The sequence below is a fragment of the Eucalyptus grandis genome, chromosome 4 (assembly GCF_016545825.1).
Source record: "Eucalyptus grandis isolate ANBG69807.140 chromosome 4, ASM1654582v1, whole genome shotgun sequence".
Taxonomy (NCBI): domain Eukaryota; kingdom Viridiplantae; phylum Streptophyta; class Magnoliopsida; order Myrtales; family Myrtaceae; genus Eucalyptus; species Eucalyptus grandis.
This window is the reverse complement of record NC_052615.1, coordinates 4,092,265-4,116,090: the sequence shown is the minus strand read 5'-3', so window position 1 is coordinate 4,116,090 and position 23,826 is coordinate 4,092,265. Positions and strand designations below refer to the sequence as shown.

Genomic DNA, 23,826 nt, shown 5'->3' with positions numbered 1-23,826 from the left:
ATGTAATAAATAACAGTTTATGTTATTTGTTATTTAAAGTCAGCAATTGCAACTGTACAATAATGGGAAGGGACGCTACTTTTGTGCTCTTAACTAATCAATCCCCTAAGCTCTACGTAATCTAATTGAATTTAAAATAATGCTAAATGCAATATAGTTTCTAAAGTTGTAGCACATGGTAATCCATTATGTCAAATTAAGGTCGTATTTTGATCACGAGCAATAATATTACAATAATATACAACAAGAAAAGAACGGTGCTATTAGTCATATCACGCCTTTTATTAATAAACGTTTGATGTGACAACGATAATGGCCATAACAATAGATGGAGGTTGGGGTGTGGTAGTTGCTAACTAGTGGCATTAATTGTTTTCGTAAGGATAAATGACATAAATGATACTCAAGCATTAATTCAATGTGTAATGTCATCCCTAAACTTTAAATTTATTCAATATGGTTCATAAATTTTGATCTAATGTATAATATCATCCATAAACTTTTAATTTATTTAATGTTGTTATCAAACTTTTGATACATTTGATCCATGGATTGTATAAAAATGAATAAATTTAAAGTTTATCGCATTGCATATTTAGTCAATAATCAGAAATCATTTATGTCATTATCCATTTTTGTAATTGTTTCTTTATCTACTTTGATCGTGTGGAGAGTATATTCTATTTTCTAATCATTTTTTTGTATCTGGGACAAAATTGCCCTTCTCCTAAAGCCGATGAGTCATTTAAGCTGCGTTTGTTAGTCGGGATAAAATTCGGGATAGGATATGATTTATCATATTCTATGTTTGGTGCTTGCTTAGAATAGGATAAAATCGGATATAAATGAGATATAGGCTGGATAAAATTATCCCACGAGGAGGTGGGATAAATGTGGATAAAATTTATAATATTCATAATAGGAAAGTTATTTTTCTCGAATAACAAACTTATTAAATTAACAAAAAATAAAATTATATTTCAATATAAATAATATTTGAATTATAATTTAAGAAATTAAAAATAAAAATTTATTTGTTAATTTAATATTATTTTAATTTATATATTCAACTTTAATTCTATTTTATAATAAAAATTCAATCTATAAATTATATATTTATATTTATTATATTTTTATGTATTTTTGTATTTTAGGTTTGTTAGTACAATTTACTATTTGATAAAATTTTATTACATAATGATGAAAGGGGAAAAAAGAAATAATAAAGAAAATAATTTTAAAAAGAGGAAAAATAAAATTAAAAAATTAAGGAATAGTGATATTTTTACAATCTCCGTTTATGAACTTTTAGATTCATTTACAATGATATGTCGTTTATATTTAAAAAAAATGTATATAATATTATGTAAATATATCCGACTTTAATATTGCGATTCACCAAACAACGCATAGGATATAAAAAATCTTATGATTTCATATCTCATCCTATCCAGTCCATCATGATTATAAATATATGTTGAATGACCAAATGCCCTTAAGCTTTATTTGACAGTCAAGATAAAATTTAGGATAGATAAAATTTATCTTATCTTGTGTTTCACAGTTAACAAACGTCGAGGTTTTCACGTCACAAAACAAAGTTTGAGGTAAATTTGTCACTTCGGGCAAAGTTAGGAGTTTTTGGTGGCTTTTACCCTATCCAAAATAAGAAAGTTATTTTTCTCAAATAACAAACTTATCGGATTAACAAAATTGATATAAATTTCAATATAAATAAATTTGAATTCTAATATAAGAAATTCAAAATAACAAAAATTCAAAATATAGTTTTTTAATTTAATCCTATTTTTATTTAGATGTTCAACTTAATTATATCTTATAATATAAATTCAATAAATAAATATAGTTATATTTATATTTATTACATATTTTAGATAATTTTTTGTATTTGAGGTATACTAGTTTAGTTTACTATTTAATAAAATTTTATTAGAGAATGATAAAGGAGGAAAAAAGAAATAATATATAAAATAATTAAAAAGAGAAGAAAAAAAAAATTCAAAAAAAATTAGGGAATATTATTGTGAGAGATTTTTACCATCTCTTTTTGTTAACTTTTAGGTTCATTTATACTAACATATTATTTATGCAAAAAAAATATAAATATATATATGATACAATGTAAATATATTCGATTTAATTACTACAATTCATCAAACGAGAGGATATGATATAGCAAAATTCCTGGATTACAAATTCTATCATGATCAGTCCTATCTTGATTAGAAATCTGGATAACCAAACGCATTATAGAAAAATCCAAGATCCAATTTGAAAGAAAAAGCTTTTGCGCAAAAAGAATCAAAAGAAAAGGGAAATTACTCCAAAATGTACCTATACATGCAACTTGTGGACATCCTTCAAGAGTACTATCTTGTGCAAAATATGGTATTTCAATGATTTTCCATTTTCGAGTAGAGATAATTGCCTAAAAATTTTTAAACTCATGATACAACGATAAATTCAATAATAAACCTTTCAATTATAATTTAATCGGAATTATTTTGACGATTTATTATTTAGTCACTCCAACCAATTTTAGTAAAAAATCTTTGATGTGAACGCTAGCCGATATGTTTTTTTTTTTTTGGTCATAAGCCAATATGTTGACATGGATAATTTTTGCAAATTTTAAATTTTCCATTTCATATATATATATATATATATATATATATATATATATATACAAACATTTCTTTTTCCTTTTTCCCTATTGTCAACAAAAGGCAGCTGGCCCTCTTTTAAGAGACCATTGCCCACACCAGATCTAGCAAGGGCAAGGGTCATCATCACTCTCACCAAATATGGGCAAGGGTGTTATGGCCCTCACCAGCCACCCCTTGCCCTAGTTTGCTTGTGGCCAACTAAGGCGACCATTGCTTGCGATCAACAAGTGCAACCCTCGCCTATGGCCAATCAAGATAAAGGAAAAATAAAATAAAATAAAAAAGAAAAGGAAATGAAAGGAAAAAGCTATTAAAAATTATTTATGTCAAGCACCGATCATACCACATAAAACAACCGACATCCATATTAATGATTTCCAACCAAGTTTGACCCGAAGGATGGCATTGGCAAATTGTTGAAAAGTTTAAAATTAAATTGGCACAATTAACAGGTTTAAAGCTGGATTAGCCATTGAATAATAGGTTCGGGTGTTTTTGTGCAATATCCCCTTTTCGAGCATGTAATGAGTCTTGTGCCACATTAATTTCGCAGATTACATCAATAAATTAACACCTCCAACATTATTTATCCCACAATTGGTTGTCCTCACAAATATTAATCTTCATTCGAAGTGGCGAAATGGGTCCATTAACCCCTTTTTACTCATATTTATCGGGCTAGATTTCAAATGGGTCACTCTAATTCTATGAAGGAGTTGAACAAATGAGATTTAAAAAACAAAGAGTAGTTAAAAATGAATCTAAATGGGTTTGACATAGACCCCTTTTTAACGCATTTCGATCAAGTTTGAACCAGAAATAGCTTGGCCTTTTCTTCCTCTTTTTTTTCCAGATCCGTAACTAGTCGTTACCTCCTTCATTGCGCATCCATTCTGAAGATTTCAAAGTAATGATATTACAAGCATTGCATTGGTTGCGGGCAAAAGTCAAAACGCTGGGAGAATTCACTTTCGCTGTCTTTTGCCGGCATTGTAATTGTCAATGCCCGGGGAATCTTCCTAAGTTGGCAGGAGCCCTGTGAAAGGGATGATAGCTCTTTGGGCCACAAATAGAGAAGAAATACTAGTCCCCGAAGTATCTTATGCAGTTGTAGGAAAAAGAAAATCTCATTTTGGCTTGTGAAAAAAAAAGCTTCGTTTGTATCTCAAGGAAAATAATTTCATGAAAATGACCTCTTAGCTCGTGAAGAAAACCTAACTTCCAACTCGAGAAAAATAATTTTATAAAAATGACATCTTAAGCATCGCATCATATGAAAATTACATGGGGAAATGGAGTAGGAATTAATTATGGGTCAAGACGGACATAGATCACAAAATTATATTATGAAAAGATGGGTCCATATAGATTAAACGAATCGATTTTGGTTAAACCCATTTTGGATCCATCCAGATTCGATCCTGTCCTCCATTTCACGTGTCCAGCAGCAGAGCCATTCCGATGACTCCTGCGATGGACAAGAGTTACTATTCCATTTTATCACTATAATTCGCTATTATTCCAATCTGTTGTAGTTTTGTCTAATATCAAACAAACGTTTCATATTTGACCGTTTTATTCATGTATCATGGTGGAAAGACAAAATCATTTTGTATTCACCTTGCATGTAGATTTTGTACTACCTCACATCGTAGTACACGATATTAAAATGACATAATCACCTATAGTAATATGAGCGTCACGTGATCTGCTTTTAAAACTCATTGACTTACTTGCTTAAGTAGCAAGCATGTGAGTAAATTTTGCCCTTCGTAATTGACCAAATACGATATGATGCAATCACTAATCGACGACTCAAGGAGGATAAATTCGCATCGTTCACATCTAATGACACTAATGTGGTGTCATTTTAGTAAATAGAGAAATGGGAAAAATATTGACATGGCAATTTTCTGGCAAGACAAGTGCAAAACAACGTCATTTTGCTAATGCGGCTAGGTAATTAATATAAATATTAATTAAATTAAATGTAAAACTAAATCTATTTATATATTTTTAAAAATTTTAAAAAGAGAGGAAAAAGATGAACATTGTAGGCGGCTGAGGACCACCGCCTCCTCCTCCTTTTTCTCTCTTTTTTTTTTTTTTTAAAAAATTAATTTTTATAAGTATAAATATTTTAATTTAATTAATATTAATATTAAAAAAATTTAAAAAAGGATAAAACGACTTCGTTTTAGTTCTTCATCATTGACTTAGCTCTATGGCATGCCACGTAAGCAAATTATATTATGAAAAATTATCATATAGTATTTCCGGCCACTTTTGCTGGACTTCGCACTCAAATATCCCATTTATTTAGAATTTTTTTTGACATTTAAGTATCCCTACGTGCCAAGTTTTGGTACTCCAAATATCCGGCTTCCGTTACCATCGCAATGACTTCATAATTACCATGAATATACACATCGCATATTTGTGGCTGGAGTGTTTGACTTGATGTATATACTCTCAATTAATTAGAATCAGGAGGATACATGGACAAGATTAGATTGGCCCTCTTCTAAATAGCCATCATATACAACTTTTATCTTTCTCAAAGCACGACAGCTTGCGAGTCACAACCGATTCCATATCAGTCAGCCAACCAAATCACACAACAAGGACATATTAACATTTATATTCTAGCATGATGAGAGTGATAAATGTACCTTTCACATACCATTAAATTAATGGGGTGGCGTTTTCTAGTAGATGACTAATGGTATCTATAATAGTTGTACAATGACTACCTCTCGACAGTTTCCAACGGTTGTGTTCTTCATGATCAGTTCTCGGTTGCCCCCATGTTTTCCTTTCTTTAGCATTTCTCTGTCCATGATCCTTAGCTTTTCTCTCTGAGCGGTTTTCCTCCTGAAAAGGGAGGTTTACTGACTCCGCGATTTTGTTCTGATAATGAGCAGTGATTTTGTTCTGATAATGAGCAGTGATTGCTCATCAATAACTGTCTTGCGATTGTACTGCTCCTTAGTTTTTGTTTTTCATATCCCCTGGTCACGTCCCCTTGTTGATTTATCCTGCCCTTAAGAATCTTCAGACGGCATTTCACTATTCATATCATTGCCAACATTGTAGTGGCAATTTATGGTACTCATCCCTAGAAGTTTGATAGGTGGGTATAAATCATTGATGTTCCTCATCATCAGTTGATCACATGTCATCTTTTGTGATCACCGACAAAACGCGGTGCATATGTCAATTTTCATGTGCTTTCCATGTGACTATCCATGCTTATGTGCCAAATATATGATTGCTGATGGTCGGATCATATTTAGATGCAAACGGTATCGTTGACATCTGACAAGTCCAACTAGATGGCTGTTGCTTGGTCCAAATAAGTTGTTTATTTCGCTACAATGTCTATTCCATTATAAGCTTAGCATTAGTTACGTGAATAGGTCAAAACGCTTGAAGAAATCACTTTCGCTGTCTTTTGCTGGCATTGTAATAGTCAGTATCGGGGGAATCCTCCTGAGTGGGCAGGGGTAATGTGAAAGGGATGCTTCTCTTTGGCAACAAATAGAGAAGAAAAGGTAGTCCGTGACGAATCTTATGCGGTTGCGGAAAAAGAAATCTCATTTTGGCTTTGTGAAGAAAACTTAATTTGCATCTCAAGGAAGATAATTTTATAAATATGACCTCCTAAGAGTGGTCATAAGAAAATTACATAATCTCTTGAAAGGGGCGAAAATGAAGCCCAAATTGGTAACGGGTGGGAGTAGATATGAATCGCAAAATTGCATTGCGTAAAGATTGGTCCATACAAGTCAAACGAATTGATTTCGATCGGACCCACTTCCATCCTCCCAAATTCGATCTCATCCTCCGTTTGACATGTCCACCAGTGGAGCCATTCCGATGACTCCTGAGGCATACAAGAGTTACTCCATTTCATTATGATAATCTGCTATTTTTCCGATCTGTTGTAGTTTTGTCTAATATCAAACAAATGTTTCATATTTAACCGTTCTATTCATGTCTCACAGTAAAAAGACAAAATCGTGGTATTTTCATCTTGCATGTAGATTTTGTACAACCTTATATTGTAGTACACAATAACAAAACAACGTAAATCAATTACTATAATATTAGCGTCATATGATATGCTTTTGAAACTCATTGAATTACTCATCAAACGTGATGCACTTACCATATTCATAGACGTCGTTTAAGTGATAAGCATGCAAGTAAATTTTGTCATCCATAACCCAAGACATACTATACGATGCAATCATTAATCCACGACTCGAGGATAATAAATTCACACTGATCACGGCTTATGGAACTAATGTAGTGTTATTTTTACTTGTTCATTTTACTAAATAAGGAAATACAAAGAATATTCCTGAATAATTGCCGAAACTCTGTATGTTCCATTCCCCGTGGAGAGACGAGTCAAGTTTTTTCACTGGGACCTTTTAGATATGGGGCCCAATGATTGAGTTGAGATATAAAATGTATTGTCAATATTTGAAAGCCGTTTCAAAGAAGAAATTTTTAAATAATGTTTAAGGTTTTTAAATAATGTTATATATATATATATATATATATATATATATATATATATAAATAATGTTTAAGGTTAGTATACGAAATATATTTATTGTGAGTGTACGAATTCAAACATTCAGCTGCGCATATTGGAAGGAATGCTACTTTTTTGCTCTTAATAAATAAACCCCTAAACCCATTAGTTTTATAAAGTTGCAGCTCATGCTGATCCATTTTGCCAAACTGATTTTTTTAATTAGCCATTAAAAATAGAGATGTGCATGAATTACACGCAGGACACAAATACAACTTCTCACACCATCAAATGCAAAATAATTAAATGTTTGGACCAGCTTTTTTTTGTTTTTTGGTTGAATTTGGACCATCTAATTGAATATTAGCTCTCGTCTTACTTAATAAGTAGAAGGTTATTTGATAGTTTACGATTTATCTTATTCTATGGTGATGATGATGATGATTATGATGATGATGATGATGATGATGATGATGATGATGATGATGATAATATGCCCCGTTTTGTTATGTTATAATGTCTTGTATTCATCATTTATAATGGCCTCCCTTTGATTTAGTGTTGGTCAGGTATATGCCCACGGTATTGGAAAAATGACACAAAGTTAGTGTCAAAATTTGTGATTAGTGTGAAATTATCCTCCTCAAGTTGTCGATTAGTGATTGTATCATATTGTACATCATCACGTGGGGATGGTAAGATTTACTCACATGCTAGCTACTTAAGTGACATCTATTGATATCACTAGGCTCTCAATCAACCAGCAATTCAATTAGCCGGACCGTATTGCATCATGTAATCCCGTGCCGCAGACTTGACTCCATTGACCTTTTTCATGAATTTATATAGTATTAAAACAACGTGACCGTCGCACTGACATCACAATCACTATAAATATCCACATCGCATATTTGTGGCCATAGTGTATGACCAAATGTATGTACAATTAATTAATTAGAATCAAGAAATTTCAGTCTAAGTTAGATTTGGCCCTCTTCTAAATCGCCCTCGAGTACAAATTTTTTCTTTCTCACGACACGAGTGCTCACGAGTCACAACCGATCCCATATCGGTGAGCCAATGTCCCATAACAAGGACAAAGAAAAGTTTACATTGATCCACGATGAGTTTGATATTTGGACTCGACTTTTCATTAAACCATAACTATTTCTCCGGACAAATTTCACCGTCGTTTTTTCACTGATTATTTCATCTGCTTTTTATTTTTTCTCTCTCTAATCTCTCTCTAATTTTGCAACAAATAGCACCAGTTTAGTCCATACGATTATTTTAGATTAGATTAATGGGATGGCGTTTTCACGCTGCTATCCTTTTTCTTTGGTATAAGAAAAGTGCGTAACCTTTCACCAAGGCAGAGTTTATAGCTTTTCACTTAGGGCCTGATAATGTTTGAAAAAATTTCAAAATCGAATTCTATATCGGTACATTGCTTAATTTATTGCAAACAATCGAATAGTGTTGGTAATAAAAAGTGAAGGACAACCAGGGTTGCACAATAGTGACTCTCAGACAGGTTTTTGTAAATACCAACACTTATTCTCTAAAAAATACTGGCTATTTTAATACTCTACCAATATTAATCTTTGTCGATTACCAACGGCATCGAAGTTACTGACTTTCATTGGAGATTACCAAACTTAATCTGAGTTGAAGTACCAACATTCGTCACATTAAGATATCAAATAATTTCAGTCACTTACCGACTTTTTATCTTCCTCGATTTTGAGAAGTACCAACATTTCTTTATACTTCTAATATTACCAACCATTTTAATAATCTCTTACCTTTTTTTTTGTTTGTGACAAGTCGTTATCTCCTTCATTGCGAATCCATTCTGAAGATTTCAGAGTGATGATATTATAAGCATTGCATTGGTTGCGGACAAAGGTCAAAACGTTAGAAGAAACACTAGTCCCCGAGGTACCTTATGTTGTTGTGGGAAAAAGAAAATCTCATTTTGGCTTGTGAAAAAAGGAATGAGCTAAAAAAAAAAACATTCCCATCGAAATATTGCTTATACGTTTTGAGCAACTAGGAGAAGGTCGTGACTTCATCACTTCAACAATTATTATGCGCCATCGGCAAATCTTAATATAATATTTAAGAAAATGTGCCTCAAGAAGACCATTTTTTCTTTATTTCATTTTTTTTTTTATCAACAAAGCGAAAATAAATGATATGCAAAAATAAAATATAATAAAATAATGACGTCAATGGGCCAAGAGGAGAATTCTGGCCTCTCCCGTTGAAGACGGCAGCTCCCATCGCACGTCCTTATCTTGCAGAACAGCATTAACCATCTCCACACAAATCAGATTCAATCTCCATCTCTCTCTCTCTCTCTCTCTCTCTCTGACCGAAAAAATTTCAGAGCTTCGATCAAGGCCAAGTACTCCGTCTGGATCGCCGTTGAAGCTGGAATCGTCTTTGCAAAACCATCGAGAAGGGTTCCCGACGCGTCTCGAAGAACTCCTGAGCTGGCCCCAATCGTTGTTCCTTCCATAAACGCTCAGTCGATGTTGATTTTTAAGGTAAGATGCTTCGGTGGGATCCAATTTCGAGTCAATTGAGTCGTTCCCATGTAAAGTTTCGAACTTTGCTTGTTCCACTTGCTGAAAATTCTGAGTAATGCGTCTGCCGAGTCAATTAGGGTTTCTTGGATTTGGGGGTTAACCTTCGAAATACAAAGTTATTCATTGCTTTCCAAATGAACTCCAAAAGGGTTGCAATTTCTTGAGAAGTCAGTGAATTTCCTAGCCGTTCGATTATGTCTTGGGGTGGGGGACGCGTAAGTTTCAGGAGTGGGTTTCAAATCCCTCGCCCTGCAAAAAGCAGGGTAAAAAGTCTAAGAGTAAGTATAGAGTAGGAGTTGAGTAGAACAAAAAAAAAAATGTCTTGGAGCCAAACCTCAATTTACGAGAGGTTTTGACTTGAAATTTTATTTTTACTTCAGGATCCGACCTAATTGAGTTCGACCAAAATGAGTTCATCCATGGACAAAGCAAGATGTTCCACTGATGTTGCTTTTTGATCGCAAATTGGGCATGCTGGCCGAGGTAAGATATAGATTTTCTGTTGTGGGAAGAGCATTTTGACATATACTCTGGAGAAAAATCCTACTTTTAGAGGGGGGTCTTCATGTTCCAAATATGGTACCATAGTTTGCGGGATGGCTGAAATGACGACGTTGCTTGCATGCTGTGTTGTGGGTTTTCTGACTCTCTAATAAGATTATATGCGCTTTTCACTATGTAGGCACCTGAGTTAGTAACCATCCACATCAATCTTGTGTATCTCCAGAATTAAGTGGCATTGACTTACTATGTATTCATCAAAAAGTCTTCTGAGTGTGTGAACATCCCATCTTTTCTCCTCTTCTACAATTAAACGAGCAACTTTAGTTGGGTCAATGAAGTTTGCCAGACCCCCTATAGTTCCTCTTTTTAACCATCTCTCTTCCCAGATGTTGATGCTTTTTCTTGTACCCACTGACCATATGACTGATTCTGAAATATTATCTCTTCCCATCAACAAGCTCTGCCAGCCCCAAGAGGGGTGAGAGCCCTTCCCTACATGCCAACAGGATCTTGTAGGAAAGTAAATTCCTTTGAGGATTTGACAGCATAAAGATGACTGATTCTGAGAAGGCCTCCATGATTGCTTCCCAAGCATTGCTTTATTAAAAGCCCGTAAATTCTTGAAGCCCATTTCCCCTTTGTCTTTCCTAGTTTTGAGCACTTGCCATCTCTTCCATTGAAGACCACTTCTAGATTCACTATTTTTCCACCAAAAAGCAGCAATTATTTTCTTTGTAGACCGACATATCGATACTGGGAGTTTGAAAATTGACATTGCATATTGAGGAATAGGTTGTATCACAGCTTTGATCAACGTTTTCTTCCCTGCCATTGAGATTAGATTTTCTTTCCATCCCTCTAATTTCATGTTCAATTCTTTATGCACTGGTGAATTAAAGAATATCAATGTTCTTTAAATAATTCCTTTTAAAGTACGTGTTGATGTTGACACAACCACATTCTCCATTGAAAACATCGGGTCGGTCTCAGTAACACCAAAGGGCCAACGAAGGATCACATTCCTTCTTCAGGTGCACCCTAGCCCCCACACACACAGCAAGAGAGAGATACACTAAACAGAGCAAACTAATGCTATGGCGAGCTCAGATGAAGGAACGTCGTTAGGAAGCAAGTACCAAGTGTTTCTAAGCTTTAGAGGACCCGATACTCGTGTTGGATTCACCGACGTCTTATTTCATAGCTTGACCGACACTGGAATATGCGTCTTCCGAGACGATGAAGAGGTTCGTGCCGGTGAAAGGATCGATGGATCACTTCAGCGAGCGATTGACAACTCTAGGATCTACATACCCGTCTTCTCTCGGACCTATGCTTCGAGCCAATGGTGCCTCCGCGAGCTCGTGCAGATCGTGGCAAACACTTCCATATCGGAAGGTAAAAAAGAGATACTACCTATTTTCTTCGATGTGGAACCCGATGATGTTAAGTTGAAAACTCCGTTGTATCATGATGCCATACTAAATTTGGAGCGTGAGAAGAAGTTGAGCACTGAGCAAGTAGATGCTTGGAGAAAGGCTCTTATGGAGGTTGATGCAATAAAGGGGTGGGAAGTGAAGAAGTACAGAGGGTAAGCTGGCTGCTTCAAGATGTTTGTTTTCCCAATTTTCCTTAACACTGGATTATAGATGTGAAGGATTTGAGTACGATTGAGGTGGGACTTCTACTATAGTATTACTAAATGAACAAACCTATGCTACATCAGTCACAAAAGGTGAAACTGCTTAGCGAGGTCACCTTATATAGTGGGCGAACTATAATGTAATAGCTAGGTAGCTAAACTAATAATTGATTGTCGGCAGTGGGTAGAAAAAGAATGGGATAATGAAATGTCGTATCCAATTGTTTAATCTTTCAATACATTAAACATTTCTCCTCTTGGATGCACCCGGTCCAAATTCTATAGTTTTCGCTTGAACATAAATCACAAAATATCAATTTTAACAGCCTAAATATTTATACATCTATTTTCGCAAATGTTACCGATATAGTTCCGAGATTGCTAATCTCATGTTGGAATCAAATTATGTTTCGGGTTATGGAAAGACACATGCATTGCCAAATGCATTAAAAGGATGTTTTGGTGGGACGTTAATGTCCAATATGGACTCTTTAGAAGGTCACTTCTAGGTTAGAGGTCCCATTTGTTGTCCGAATAATTTGTAGCTCATCTGGTGCTTGAATAACATTATTTCTAATCGGGTAATCATGATTTTGCATTTTTCCCCGACTAATTTTTTCTTACCATTGTGGCAGCTATGTCGATGTGATTAAATTGGTAGTTGAGGAGGTCGTGAAAAAGCTGAAGATAAAACATAGATCTGTGACTGAAAATTTAGTTGGAGTTGATGATCGAGTGATGGCAGTAAATGAATTGTTAGACATTGATACGGCGGTGTGCGGCTCCTTGGAATTTATGGCATGGGAGGTATCGGTAAAACGACTCTTGCCAAGGTGGTTTTCAACCAACTCTTTTTCATTTTGGAAAGTGTTGTTGTTTCCTTGAAAATATTCAAGCGAAGTCGTCAAGTCCTAATGGCGTAATTGAGTTGCAAAAAAAATTATTATCCGAAATCGGCCATCCTGATATAGCAAGGAGCATTGACGAAATTGATTATGGAACAAAGAAGATTGAAGAAGTACTTAAGAATAAGAAAGTCCTGATTGTACTTGATGATGTTGCCAACAAAAAACAAGTGGTGGAATTAGTTGGAAGGAGTAGATTGTATCCAGGATCTCGAATATTGATTACAACTAGAAATAAAGATGTTTTTCGAATAAGTAGACCAAACTATCAAATCTTAGAATATGAAATGGAGGTGATGAGTAGTGATTGTGCGCTTGAGCTTTTTAGTAGGCATGCATTTAACAAAGACTCTCCATCAGATGATTACAAGGAACTTTCGAGGCAAATCGTATCTACCACTGGGAGACTTCCGCTGGCAATTGAAGTAATTGGTTCATTCCTCTTTGAGAGAAGGCAACCAATATGGAATGAAACATTGGATAAGTTAAGCAAAGCACCTCACGAAGATGTTTTTGAAAAGTTGAAGATCAGTTATGATGCCTTAACTTTCGAGCAACAACAAATTTTCCTCGATATCGCATGCTTTTTCATTGGTGAGCATATGGCGAATGCAATTTACATGTGGAAAGATTGTGATTTTTTCCCGGATACTGGACTTGATGTCCTAATTAGCATGTCATTGGTAAAGATTGTGGAAAATGCATTTTGGATGCACGATCAACTCAGAGATCTTGGAAAGGAAATAGTTCGTCAAGAAAATCCAATAAATCCTACAGAGCGGAGTAGGGTATGGATTGACACGGAGGTCCTCGATGCAATAAGAACAAAGGAGGTCATATACCTTAGGAAAAATCTTTTAGTTTCTCTACTAAAATTCCTCTATACTGCACTAGGATTTTCTTTTCTCCTTCCTCATTTTCTCATTGTAATTTTTTTCCTTTGAAACGAAATACTAACTATACCTCATTTCTTGCTCTTAACTACAGATGAAGAAGAACGTTCAAGCACTGGATCTTTATCTAGGCAATAAACCTAAGGTCACTATTAAAAGCAAAGAGATTGGAAGATTTGAACGCCTGAGGTACCTCAAATTACATTCGGGAACCTTCAGCGGTAACTTAGCGAATAGTCTTACCAATTTAAGGTGGATTGTTTGGAGATATCCTCCTTGCTTGTTTCTTAAGCCAGCCAATATTTGCTTAAAAAAAGTGGTCGTTCTTGAATATTCAGACGATCCCTGCATGGATAATTCGAAGCTATAGAGCTTAATCAAGGTATGTAATGTGCTTATTTCTATTTTATTTTCTTTGGAAGTAATCAATTGAATATTGCATTTATTTTGACAGATGGCAGGAAAATTGAAAGTTCTTTCTCTTGCAAGGTGTTACAACATAAAAAGAATGCCAGACTTCTCCGGATGTCCATATTTAGAGAGGCTTAGAATCAAAACATGTTATAATTTGAGGAAAATTGGTGGCTCTATTGGGAAGTTGGAGTTTCTAATTGATTTGAAGATTAGCAATTGCAATTATCTTGAAGATTTGCCAAAAGAGATTGAGAACCTTGTGAATTTGAAGTACTTCTCTGTTAAAAATTGTCCACTGACTCGATTCCCAGATTCTGTATGGAACTTGAAATCATTACGGGAGTTGCACTTTGACGACGGACCAAATATATGGGCTTTACATAGTTCTAAGTTACCTAGTTCTGACATTAGACTAAATTCATGGGAGTTACCTAGTTTGATAATGCTTCAGAATCTACAAGTGCTTCGAATCAGTCGTCTGGGTTTAAGAGGTCGACTTCCGTCGGCAATAGGAAGTTTGCCTATTTTAAGAATCCTATGCTTGTCATACACTTGCATTAGTGAAGTTCCGGAGACAATAAATCTGCTTCCTTGCCTGCAAACTCTCGAGTTGATGAATTGTAATGAGATTGAAGAACTACCAACACTTCCTACAAGTTTAACCAATCTAAAAGTGTCATCCAAATCGTTACGGGTGGTCCCAGACCTTTCAAATTTGACTAATTTGGTTATGTTGTACCTATCTGACAACTTTGTTGAGAGACAATGAGGTAAATTTTATCCTAGTGACTTAGGGTGGATTGGGAGGTTATCCAAACTGAATCAGTTGGCCTTGGAACTTGACAATGTCCCTGCTCCTTCTGAGTTGGCTTCCCTTTCTCAATTAAAGACATTGAATTTGTCTAGTATGGACTTGCGATCACTCACACGACTTCCACCGTCTCTGCTAAATTTAGTCCTTTATGACTTAAATTCAACCATATCACTCTCATCCAAATTAGAAAATTTGTCAACATTAGTTATCTTTGGGTGTCGATTACAAGAAATTCAACTCGACGGGCTTCAACTTCAAAATTTGGCGCAGTTGTCCCTGTATGGTGGTGAATCTGTGGAGAGAGTCGGGCTATCAAACATGAGTAAACTCAGAGACTTAAGCATAAGTGGCTTAAAGCTAGTTGAGATCCAATTTGCTGGGGTGCTTGAATCATTGGAAAAATTTTCCATCAGAAGGTGCAAGTCCTTGGGAAGGCTAGCATACGCGGGTGAAGTAGAGTCTGCTAATGAGTTTATTATTGAGGAAGGGACCCTAATTCTTCTGTCAAGAGTATTATGTAAGTTGAGAGATTTCGAGCTTTTCGGTTGCCCAAAGATACTCCAAGTACAAGTACGTGGTGCATCGGAATTGTGGCATGCATTTGAGGTCATTGATTGTCCTCATTTGCAAAGTGTTAGTGGTTTATCGCACTTAAAGAAGCTCGAGAATCTATGCATTGGTTCCTGTAATGAGCTACAGGTTATCGAGGGCCTTGACGAGTTGGAGTTTTTGCGATAACTGCCCACAATTGAAAAGGTCGATTAATGTGTCAGACACCAAATGGCCAGATGATTGCCACATATACATCAGTCAAGGCCAGAAATATTCCGGGGCTAATGAAAATTTCGATGGCTCTGTCCACTCTTACAAGAATTATAAGGTGGGTTTGAACCTTCTCCCTTCTCTGTTTCTTCTTTTTTCCTCCCCTTATTTCTCGATGGATGGCAACGCCGGCCTGATTCTCCTCCTGTTTGCTTACTCCCATCTCTATATCGCTTAATACGTAGTAAAACATTTGGTGTGTTGATATAATTCTATATCGCTTGTCTGCGAATGTGCTATATATATACTGAAAAGATTTGAAAGGCCATCGACAAAAATGAACTCAATTTCTGAATAGATCATATATCGAAAATTGCGAAAAGTGAGAAGCAAACATGCGTTGGTCTCTATTGTTGGTAAGAAAGAGACTTGATGACTTTTTATTTTTAAGTGACTTGTTGGTATCTTATCCATACTTCTATGAATCACGGATTTATTTATAGAATGTAAATTAACAATTTTTATCTAACTTACTAATTTTTATTTGTATAATTGGTTAATTTTTCAAATATATTAACGCTTGCAATAAATTGTCAACCTAAATTAAAGTGAAGGTAAATGGGTTTGTTTTCGGGGAAATCCGAGGTTCTTGACACAAAGGTCTTACCTTTCTATGATATTTGTGATTTTTAAGTGAATATACAGTAAATAAATCGATGAGTTACTGCAGATGTCATAAACATTAGGCGTTTTTGTAACAAAATTTATTTACATTGGCAAGTGAAAATTCTTATATTTTGCTAACAATAGTTTGATGATAACTTTCGCTCAAGTGAAGTTATGAGATATGTGACTTATGCAAAGAGATATCAAATAATATTCATCAGTTTTAGGAGATGTACACATTAAAATTCCATGAAACTCCTTAAGAGACTTCTTGGCTTGTAGCTTTTTTCTGGAAATTTATCTATTCTAACTACATCTTGGCGACAGCTTTTATTATCGTTCTCGTGGAAAATTTGCACTTTGATTCTGTATTTTCCTACAAAAAATGTGTCTTGATGGGATCAAAGATTGATCTTTGATCTTCTTTATTTCTTAGAGAATGGATTTGACAGGTGCTAAACCATATTAATATGTGTTGCACTGCCTTCAACTTGTCTGTATATGGCGATATGATAATGTTTTCTAGGTCTGGCATTTTTCTGCTAATATGATATTGTTTGCCTTATTGTATGTGGCAAGAATTTCATATCTTAGGTACTTAATGCTAAGCATTAACATCATGGATCAAGTAGGGTTTGAATTGAAACCCAGTTGGTTGCTGGACACAAATTGTCTGCACTTAGAAGTATGAGAAATTAAACTCATTTTACGCATAATCTGCATTTAGAAACTTGTTCCTTAATCTTAAAGTATGCTCCATGGAATTGAAACACCATCTAACATGATATTGTTTCTCTTCTTTGATGTAGATTCCTTTTTGTACTTCAACCGCAGCTTATACAATGAATCTGTCTTAACTTTCATTAGTGTATCCTTTCAAGGAATCGAATATCATACTATCGTCTTTCTGATTAACTAGACTGCCTAATTTTAATGTGTTATTCCTTTGTCAAACTTTCTCTCAATATTTGTTTGTAATTTTTTCAGGGTTCCCGCTTTGGTTGGGCTTATGCGTGTTGTAGACGCCTCTGAGGTTTTGAAGACAACTCGTGTCACATGTTAGCATGCAAGAGAGTTTAGCAACTTTTGAAAGCACCTGGATTGGGTTGCATCAGTGACAGATCTCTCTCCCTCTCTGTGGCGATTAAAATAGAGCGAAGTAAAATATCCTCTCTCAATCCACTACCCTCCCCCCTGCCCAAAAAAAAAAACAGAGGCATGAGAAAGGAGCCTCGAAGCTTCTCTACTACTGGTTGACGCTGGAATCCACCATCTCTGGTCACAAGCATTTACCGGCACTTGCTTCTTATCGCTGAACCCTGGAGTTACAGATTCACAGAAACGAGAACACATTGGAAGCTGGAAAAATCCTCTCTCTTGGATTCCTCTGGTCAATTCATTTCTCCCTCCAACGCCAGTCATCAAACAAGTACGGTCGCCATTGCCAGTTCACCGTTTTGAAGTCGCGCCACCAATACTCCATTTCACTCTGTTTATTTTTTTGGCTGAGAAGTTCGAAGCACTCAGCGTCCGTCGGAAGCTCCTTTGCTGGCGACGCTTCTCAGGACTTCCTATTTCTAGTCCAATCACAGGTCGTGACCGGTAATTGCACGTTACCTTCATATGCTTTGCTCTCAGCTATTCTTGGATAGAACAAAAAAAAGGCAGAGAAGTCTTATTGAGATTTGGGTGAAATCGCCTCTGATTAATGATTTATTAATGATCTGAACTCAGTTTGATGCTGTTGTGATACCTTGGATTGGAATAGATGCTTGATGCTGGAGTTAGATCTCTTGTCTGAACTGATCACCACATGTTTGATGAAATGACTGAATTGCATCAGTATGAATTTGGCTTCGAATCTGACTTGAGTTCATGTTGTCTGCTTGAATGATTCCCTGTACTAATTGTGTAGGTTGCATAAATCTAATTTATATTAACCTTTGAGTCATTTCCGATGACCTCGGCCTTGATCTTTTTTCAATGCTTTATGTAATAATCTCGATTCATCTAAAGTAGTTGATAATGTTGATGTATTAAGTTAAAAGTACAGGTAAATTGCTGCCAATACGTTTGTTAGGAGTAGATTAAGGTGAGGAATTATGTCTTTTTCGTGAAAGAATGAATTCTGTGATGGCCGAGACTGATAGTGCATGCCAATTTACTGCATTCTGTACTTTGTGTCTATGTATGTAATTCATACGACAAGAAAAGGGCTCTTGGGATGTTAGATTCTTAACTCTTACTTTGTAGCTTATTCTTATTTTTCACTTCCTTTTTTTTTTTTACCATTTTACTGGTTAGGTCATGTAAGTAATTATAGTTTTTTTTTGCTGGGGCGGATGGTCAGCTTTGCATAGGTCAGCAACTGTATGTGTACGAATTCAAACAATTGGAGGAAATGCTACTTTTGTGCTCTTAATTAATCAATTTCCTAGGATCTACGCAGTTTGTACTGGAGTTAAAATGATGCTGCATTTTTTTAAAGCCACAGCTCGTGCTAATCCATTCTGTCAAACTAATGTTCTTTTAGTTTCCTCAACATTAGTAAATATGATAAAGCAAGTGAGCCCAGCTATTGATATTCTTGGGAAAAAATGAAATATGTTTAATTGACTTTAGATGCTATACTTGTCTTTTGTTGTGTTTGGAATAGCTTTACTTCATAATTGTAAATTTCCCTTTCAAATTTTGTGGTGCATGCGTTTAAATCATATCTTAGCGCAAAACCCTTGAAACATACAAACATTGGGATATGATATTATTAAAATTTTGAATAATATTTGAAAATTTAACATGGAAAAGTTAAGGAAAAATAACATTCTTGAAGATTGATTTAACTCGAACAAGTTTCAGCATGACAGGTAATCGTAGTTTGACTAAAGTTAATTAATGTCCAGATGAGAGTTAAAAAATTCTTTTTCTTCCAAATATTTGGTTGGTAAAATCACCTAGTTGGAAAATGTCCATCTTCGACGATGAGTCCGCATCGTTACTTTGCCGATGTGGTTCGTACAATGAAATGAAGTGGATGGCAATTATTTTAGTGGATATTTAGAAATCCGAAGCCAATAATTCAAACGCAAAGAAAAGGAACTCTCGAAATGTAAGCTTCTCGTCTCTTAAGTTGAAGCTTTTCTATTTGTTATTCCCTATTTTTTTTCATTTTACTTGTGAGGCGATGTAATAAATAACAGTTTATGTTATTTGTTATTTAAAGTCAGCAGTCGCAACTGGACAATAATTGGAAGGGACGCTACCTTTGTGCTCTTAATTGATCAATCCCTAAGCTCTACGTAATCTAATTGAATTTAAAATAATGCTAAATTCAATATAGTTTCTAAAGTTGTAGTTCATGCTAATCCATTATGTCAAATTAAGATTGCATTTGATCACAAGTAATGATACTACAATAATATATAACAAGAAAAGAATGGTGCTATTAGTCACATCACGACTTTTTATTAATAAATGTCGGATCTGACAACAATAACGGCCATAACAATAGATGAAGGTTGTGGTGTGGTGGTTGCTAACCAATGGCTTTAATTGTTTTTGCAAGGATAAATAACATAAATGATACCACCGACCGCGGTGGCGTGGATGGTAGGGCCTTGGACCTCCCCGGTGGAGGCCAAGGTTCGAATCCCCTGCGAAGAGGGAGTCGGTCTTAGCTACTATATGGTGACTTAAGCGTGACGTCAGGGTGGTGGTTTCCCCGCTAGCGTCACCGGGGGGTTTACGGCGCACTGTCGGTGCAAGCTGGTTCCTCCTGAATAAAAAAAAAATAAAAAAAAAATAACATAAATGATACTCAAACGTTGACTTAACGTGCAATGTCATCTTTGAACTTTAATTTTTTTTTTTTTTTTGGTAAGGCTTGAACTTTAACTTTGTTCAATATGGTCCATAAATTTTAGTCTAATATGTAATATCGTTCATAAGCTTTTAATTTATTTAATGTGATTATCAAACTTTTGATACATTTAATCCATAGATTGTATAAAAATGAATAAATTTAAATTTTATCACATCACGCATTTAGTCAACATTTAAAGATTATTTATCTCATCATCCATTTTTTTTTAATTGTTTCTTTATCTGCTTTGATCGTGTGAAGAGTATATTATATATTTCTAATCTTCTTTTTTTTTTTTTTTTTTTTTTTTCTTTTTGTGTTTGAGACAAAATTGCTCCTCCTAAAGCCTGATAAGTCCTTTATAATTTACGTTAGCTTATCCCAATCCAATTGAAATGCACCTTTTAACATGTTGAATGGTCAAATGCCCTTAGTTAAGTTTGTCAATCAAGATAAAATTTAAGATATGATAAAATTTATTATCTTGCATTTGGTGTCTACTTAATATAGGATAAAATATGATATAAGAGGAATACAGGCCGGATAAAATTATTTCATGGGAGATGTAGGATAAATGTTAATAGGATTTATAATATCAAAAATAGGAAAGTTATTTTTTCTCAAATAAAAAACTTATCAAATTAACAAAATAGATATAAATTTCTATATTAGTAATATTTGAATTCATATAAGAAATTCAAAAGAACAAAAATTAAAAATATTGTTTTTTTAATTTTATCTTATTTTCATTTATATGTTCAACTTTAATTCTATCTTATAATATAGATTCATTAAATAAATATAGTTATATTTATATTTATTACATATTTTAGATATTTTTGTATTTTAGGTATACTAGTTTAGTTTACTATTTAATAAAATTTTATTAGAGAACGATAAAGGGGAAAAGGGAAATAATATATAAAATAATTAAAAAAGAGAAGAAAAAAATTTTAAAAAATAAAAATAAATTAGGGAATAGTATTGCGAGATTTTTATCTTATTTTTTTGTTAAATTTTAGGTTCATTTACACTAACATATCATTTATACAAAAAAATATATATGATATGATGTAAACATATTCGATTTAATTACTATAATTCACCAAACAATTGTTAGAATATAGTAAAATTCTCGGATTACAAATTATATTTTGACCGGTCCTATCCCGATTAGTAATCTAGATGACCAAATACATTATAGAAAAATCCAGGATCCAATTTGAAAGAAAAAGCCTTTGCGCAAAAAGAATCAAAAGAAAAGTTAAAATAGATTTATGATTTGATTGGGACCCAATCTTCGGAGTGGAGAGGGAAATTACTCCAAAATGTACCTATACATGTTAGTGTCAAATGTGCACAATATGGTATTTCAATGATTTGTCATTTTCGAGCAGGGATAATTGTCCACAAATTTTAAACTTATGATACGACGATAAATTCAATAATCAACCTTTCAATTATAATATAATCGGAATTATTTTGATGATTTACTATTTAGTCACTCTGGTCAATTTTGATAAAAAAAATCTTTGATGTGAACACTAGCCGGTAAGGTTTTTATTTTTGTTCATAAGCTGATACGTTGACATGGATAATTTTTGCAAATTTTAAATTTTCCATTTCATATATATAATTTTATTTTTCTTTATCTTTTTTTTTTTCCTTTTTTCCCTGTTATCATCAAAAAGCAGCTAGCCCTCTTTTAAGAGACCATTGCCCACACGGATCTAGCAAGGGCAAGGGTCGTTATCACCCTCACCATATATGGGCAAGGGTGTTGCCGCCCTTGCCAGGCACCTTTGCCCAAGTTTGCTTGTGGCCAACAAGGGCAACCTTTGCCTGTGATTGACAAATGCAACCCTCGCCTATGGCCAATCAAGATAAAGGAAAAATAAAATAAAATAAAAAAGGAAAGGAAAAAATATTAATATCTATGTCAACGCCGATCATGCCACATAAAACAACCGACATCTATATTAATGATTTCCAACCAAAATTGAGCCAAAGAATTGCATTGGAAAATCGTTGAAAAGTTTAAAATTAAATTGACATAATTAAAAGATTTAGAGCTGGATTAACGGTTGAATAATAGGTTCGGGAATTTTTGTACAGTATCCCCTTTTCGAGCATGTGATGAGTCTTGTGCCACATTAATTTCGCAGATTACATCAATAAATTAATCTTCACACCTCCAACATTATTTATCCCACAATTGGTTGTCCTCGCAAATATTAATCTTCATTCAAAGTGGCGAAATGGGTCCGTTAACCCCCTTTTTTTACTCATTTATTGGGCTAGATTTCAAATGGGTCACTCTAATTCTATGAATGAGTTAAACAAATGAGGTTTAAAAAACAAAGAGTAGTTAAAAATGAATCTAAATGGGTTTGACATAGACCCCTTTTTAACGCATTTCGATCAAGTTTGAACCAGAAATAGCTTGGCCTTTTCTTCCTCTTTTTTTTTTTTCAGATGCGTAACAAGTCGTTACCTCCTTCATTGCGCATCCATTCTGAAGATTTCAAAGTAATGATATTATAAGCATTGCATTGGTTGCGGGCAACGGTCAAAACGCTGGAAGAATTCACTTTCGCTGTCTTTTGCCGGCATTGTAATTGTCAATGCCGGGGGAATCTTCCTAAGTTGGCAGGAGCCCTGTGAAAGGGATGATAGCTCTTTGGGCCACAAATAGAGAAGAAATACTAGTCCCCGAAGTATCTTATGCAGTTGTGGGAAAAAGAAAATCTCACTTTGGCTTGTGAAAAAAAAAAAAAAAAAAGAATAAGCTTCGTTTGTTTCTCAAGGAAAATAATTTTATGAAAATGACCTCTTCGCTTGTGAAGAAAACTTAACTTCCAACTCGAGAAAAATAATCTTATAAAAATGACCTCTTAGAATCGCATCATATGAAAATTACATGGGGAAATGAAGCCAGAATTGATTATGGGTCAGGACGGACATAGATCGCAAAATTATATTATGAAGAGATGGGTCAATATGGATTAAACGAATCGATTTTGGTTAGACCCATTTTCCATCCATTTCACGTGTCCAGCGGCAGAGCCATTCCGATGACTCCTGACATGGACAAGAGTTACTATTCCATTTGATCACTCTAATTCGCTATTATTCCAATCTGTTGCAGTTTTGTCTTATATCAAACAAATGTTTCATATTTGACTGTTCTATTCATGTATCATGGTGGAAAGACAAAATCATTTTGTATTCATCTCGCATGTAGATTTTGTACTATCTCACATTGCAGTACACGATATTAAAATGACATAATCACCTATAGTAATATTAGCGTCACGTGATATGCTTTTAAAACTCATTGACTTACTTGCTTAAGTAGCAAGCATGTGAGTAAATTTTGCCCTTCGTAATTGACCAAATACGATATGATGCAATCACTAATCGACGACTCAAGGAGGATAAATTCGCATCGTTCACAGCTAATGACACTAATGTGGTGTCATTTTAGTAAATATAGAAATGTGAAAAGTATATTCATGAAAGAAGGACAAAGCTCTATACGTT

General features: G+C 34.5%; 2 protein-coding genes and 1 long non-coding RNA gene across 3 annotated transcripts; all 3 read left to right on the top strand.

Moving 5' to 3' along the window:
- Positions 1-11,425: 11,425 nt before the first annotated feature.
- LOC120292950 (toll/interleukin-1 receptor-like protein) lies at positions 11,426-12,893 on the top strand. Its single transcript, XM_039311536.1, has 3 exons — positions 11,426-11,919; positions 12,606-12,777; positions 12,867-12,893. Exons 1-3 carry the CDS (start codon positions 11,426-11,428, stop codon positions 12,891-12,893), a joined length of 693 nt encoding a protein of 230 aa, XP_039167470.1.
- Positions 12,894-13,037: 144 nt separating this feature from the next.
- Positions 13,038-15,518, top strand: LOC120292824 (disease resistance protein RPV1-like). The gene is made up of 3 exons (XM_039311266.1): positions 13,038-13,708; positions 13,863-14,150; positions 14,223-15,518. Exons 1-2 carry the CDS (start codon positions 13,163-13,165, stop codon positions 14,136-14,138), a joined length of 822 nt encoding a protein of 273 aa, XP_039167200.1. The 5' UTR covers positions 13,038-13,162; the 3' UTR covers positions 14,139-14,150; positions 14,223-15,518.
- Positions 15,519-15,741: 223 nt separating this feature from the next.
- Positions 15,742-17,635, top strand: LOC120292825. The gene is made up of 2 exons (XR_005550430.1): positions 15,742-15,876; positions 17,412-17,635. It is a non-coding gene; the product is annotated as an uncharacterized LOC120292825 (long non-coding RNA).
- The last annotated feature ends 6,191 nt before the right edge of the window (positions 17,636-23,826 follow it).

Excerpts from the sequence above, each read along its gene's own strand:
- LOC120292824 (XM_039311266.1), top strand. The coding sequence starts at position 13,163 with ATGGAGGTGATGAGTAGTGATTGTGCGCTTGAGCTTTTTAGTAGGCAT. Across the intron at positions 13,709-13,862 it reads ATGCAATAAGAACAAAGGAG|ATGAAGAAGAACGTTCAAGC; the intron begins GTCATATACCTT and ends TCTTAACTACAG.
- LOC120292950 (XM_039311536.1), top strand. The coding sequence starts at position 11,426 with ATGGCGAGCTCAGATGAAGGAACGTCGTTAGGAAGCAAGTACCAAGTG. Across the intron at positions 11,920-12,605 it reads GAAGTGAAGAAGTACAGAGG|CTATGTCGATGTGATTAAAT; the intron begins GTAAGCTGGCTG and ends CCATTGTGGCAG. Across the intron at positions 12,778-12,866 it reads TGGAATTTATGGCATGGGAG|CGAAGTCGTCAAGTCCTAAT; the intron begins GTATCGGTAAAA and ends AAAATATTCAAG.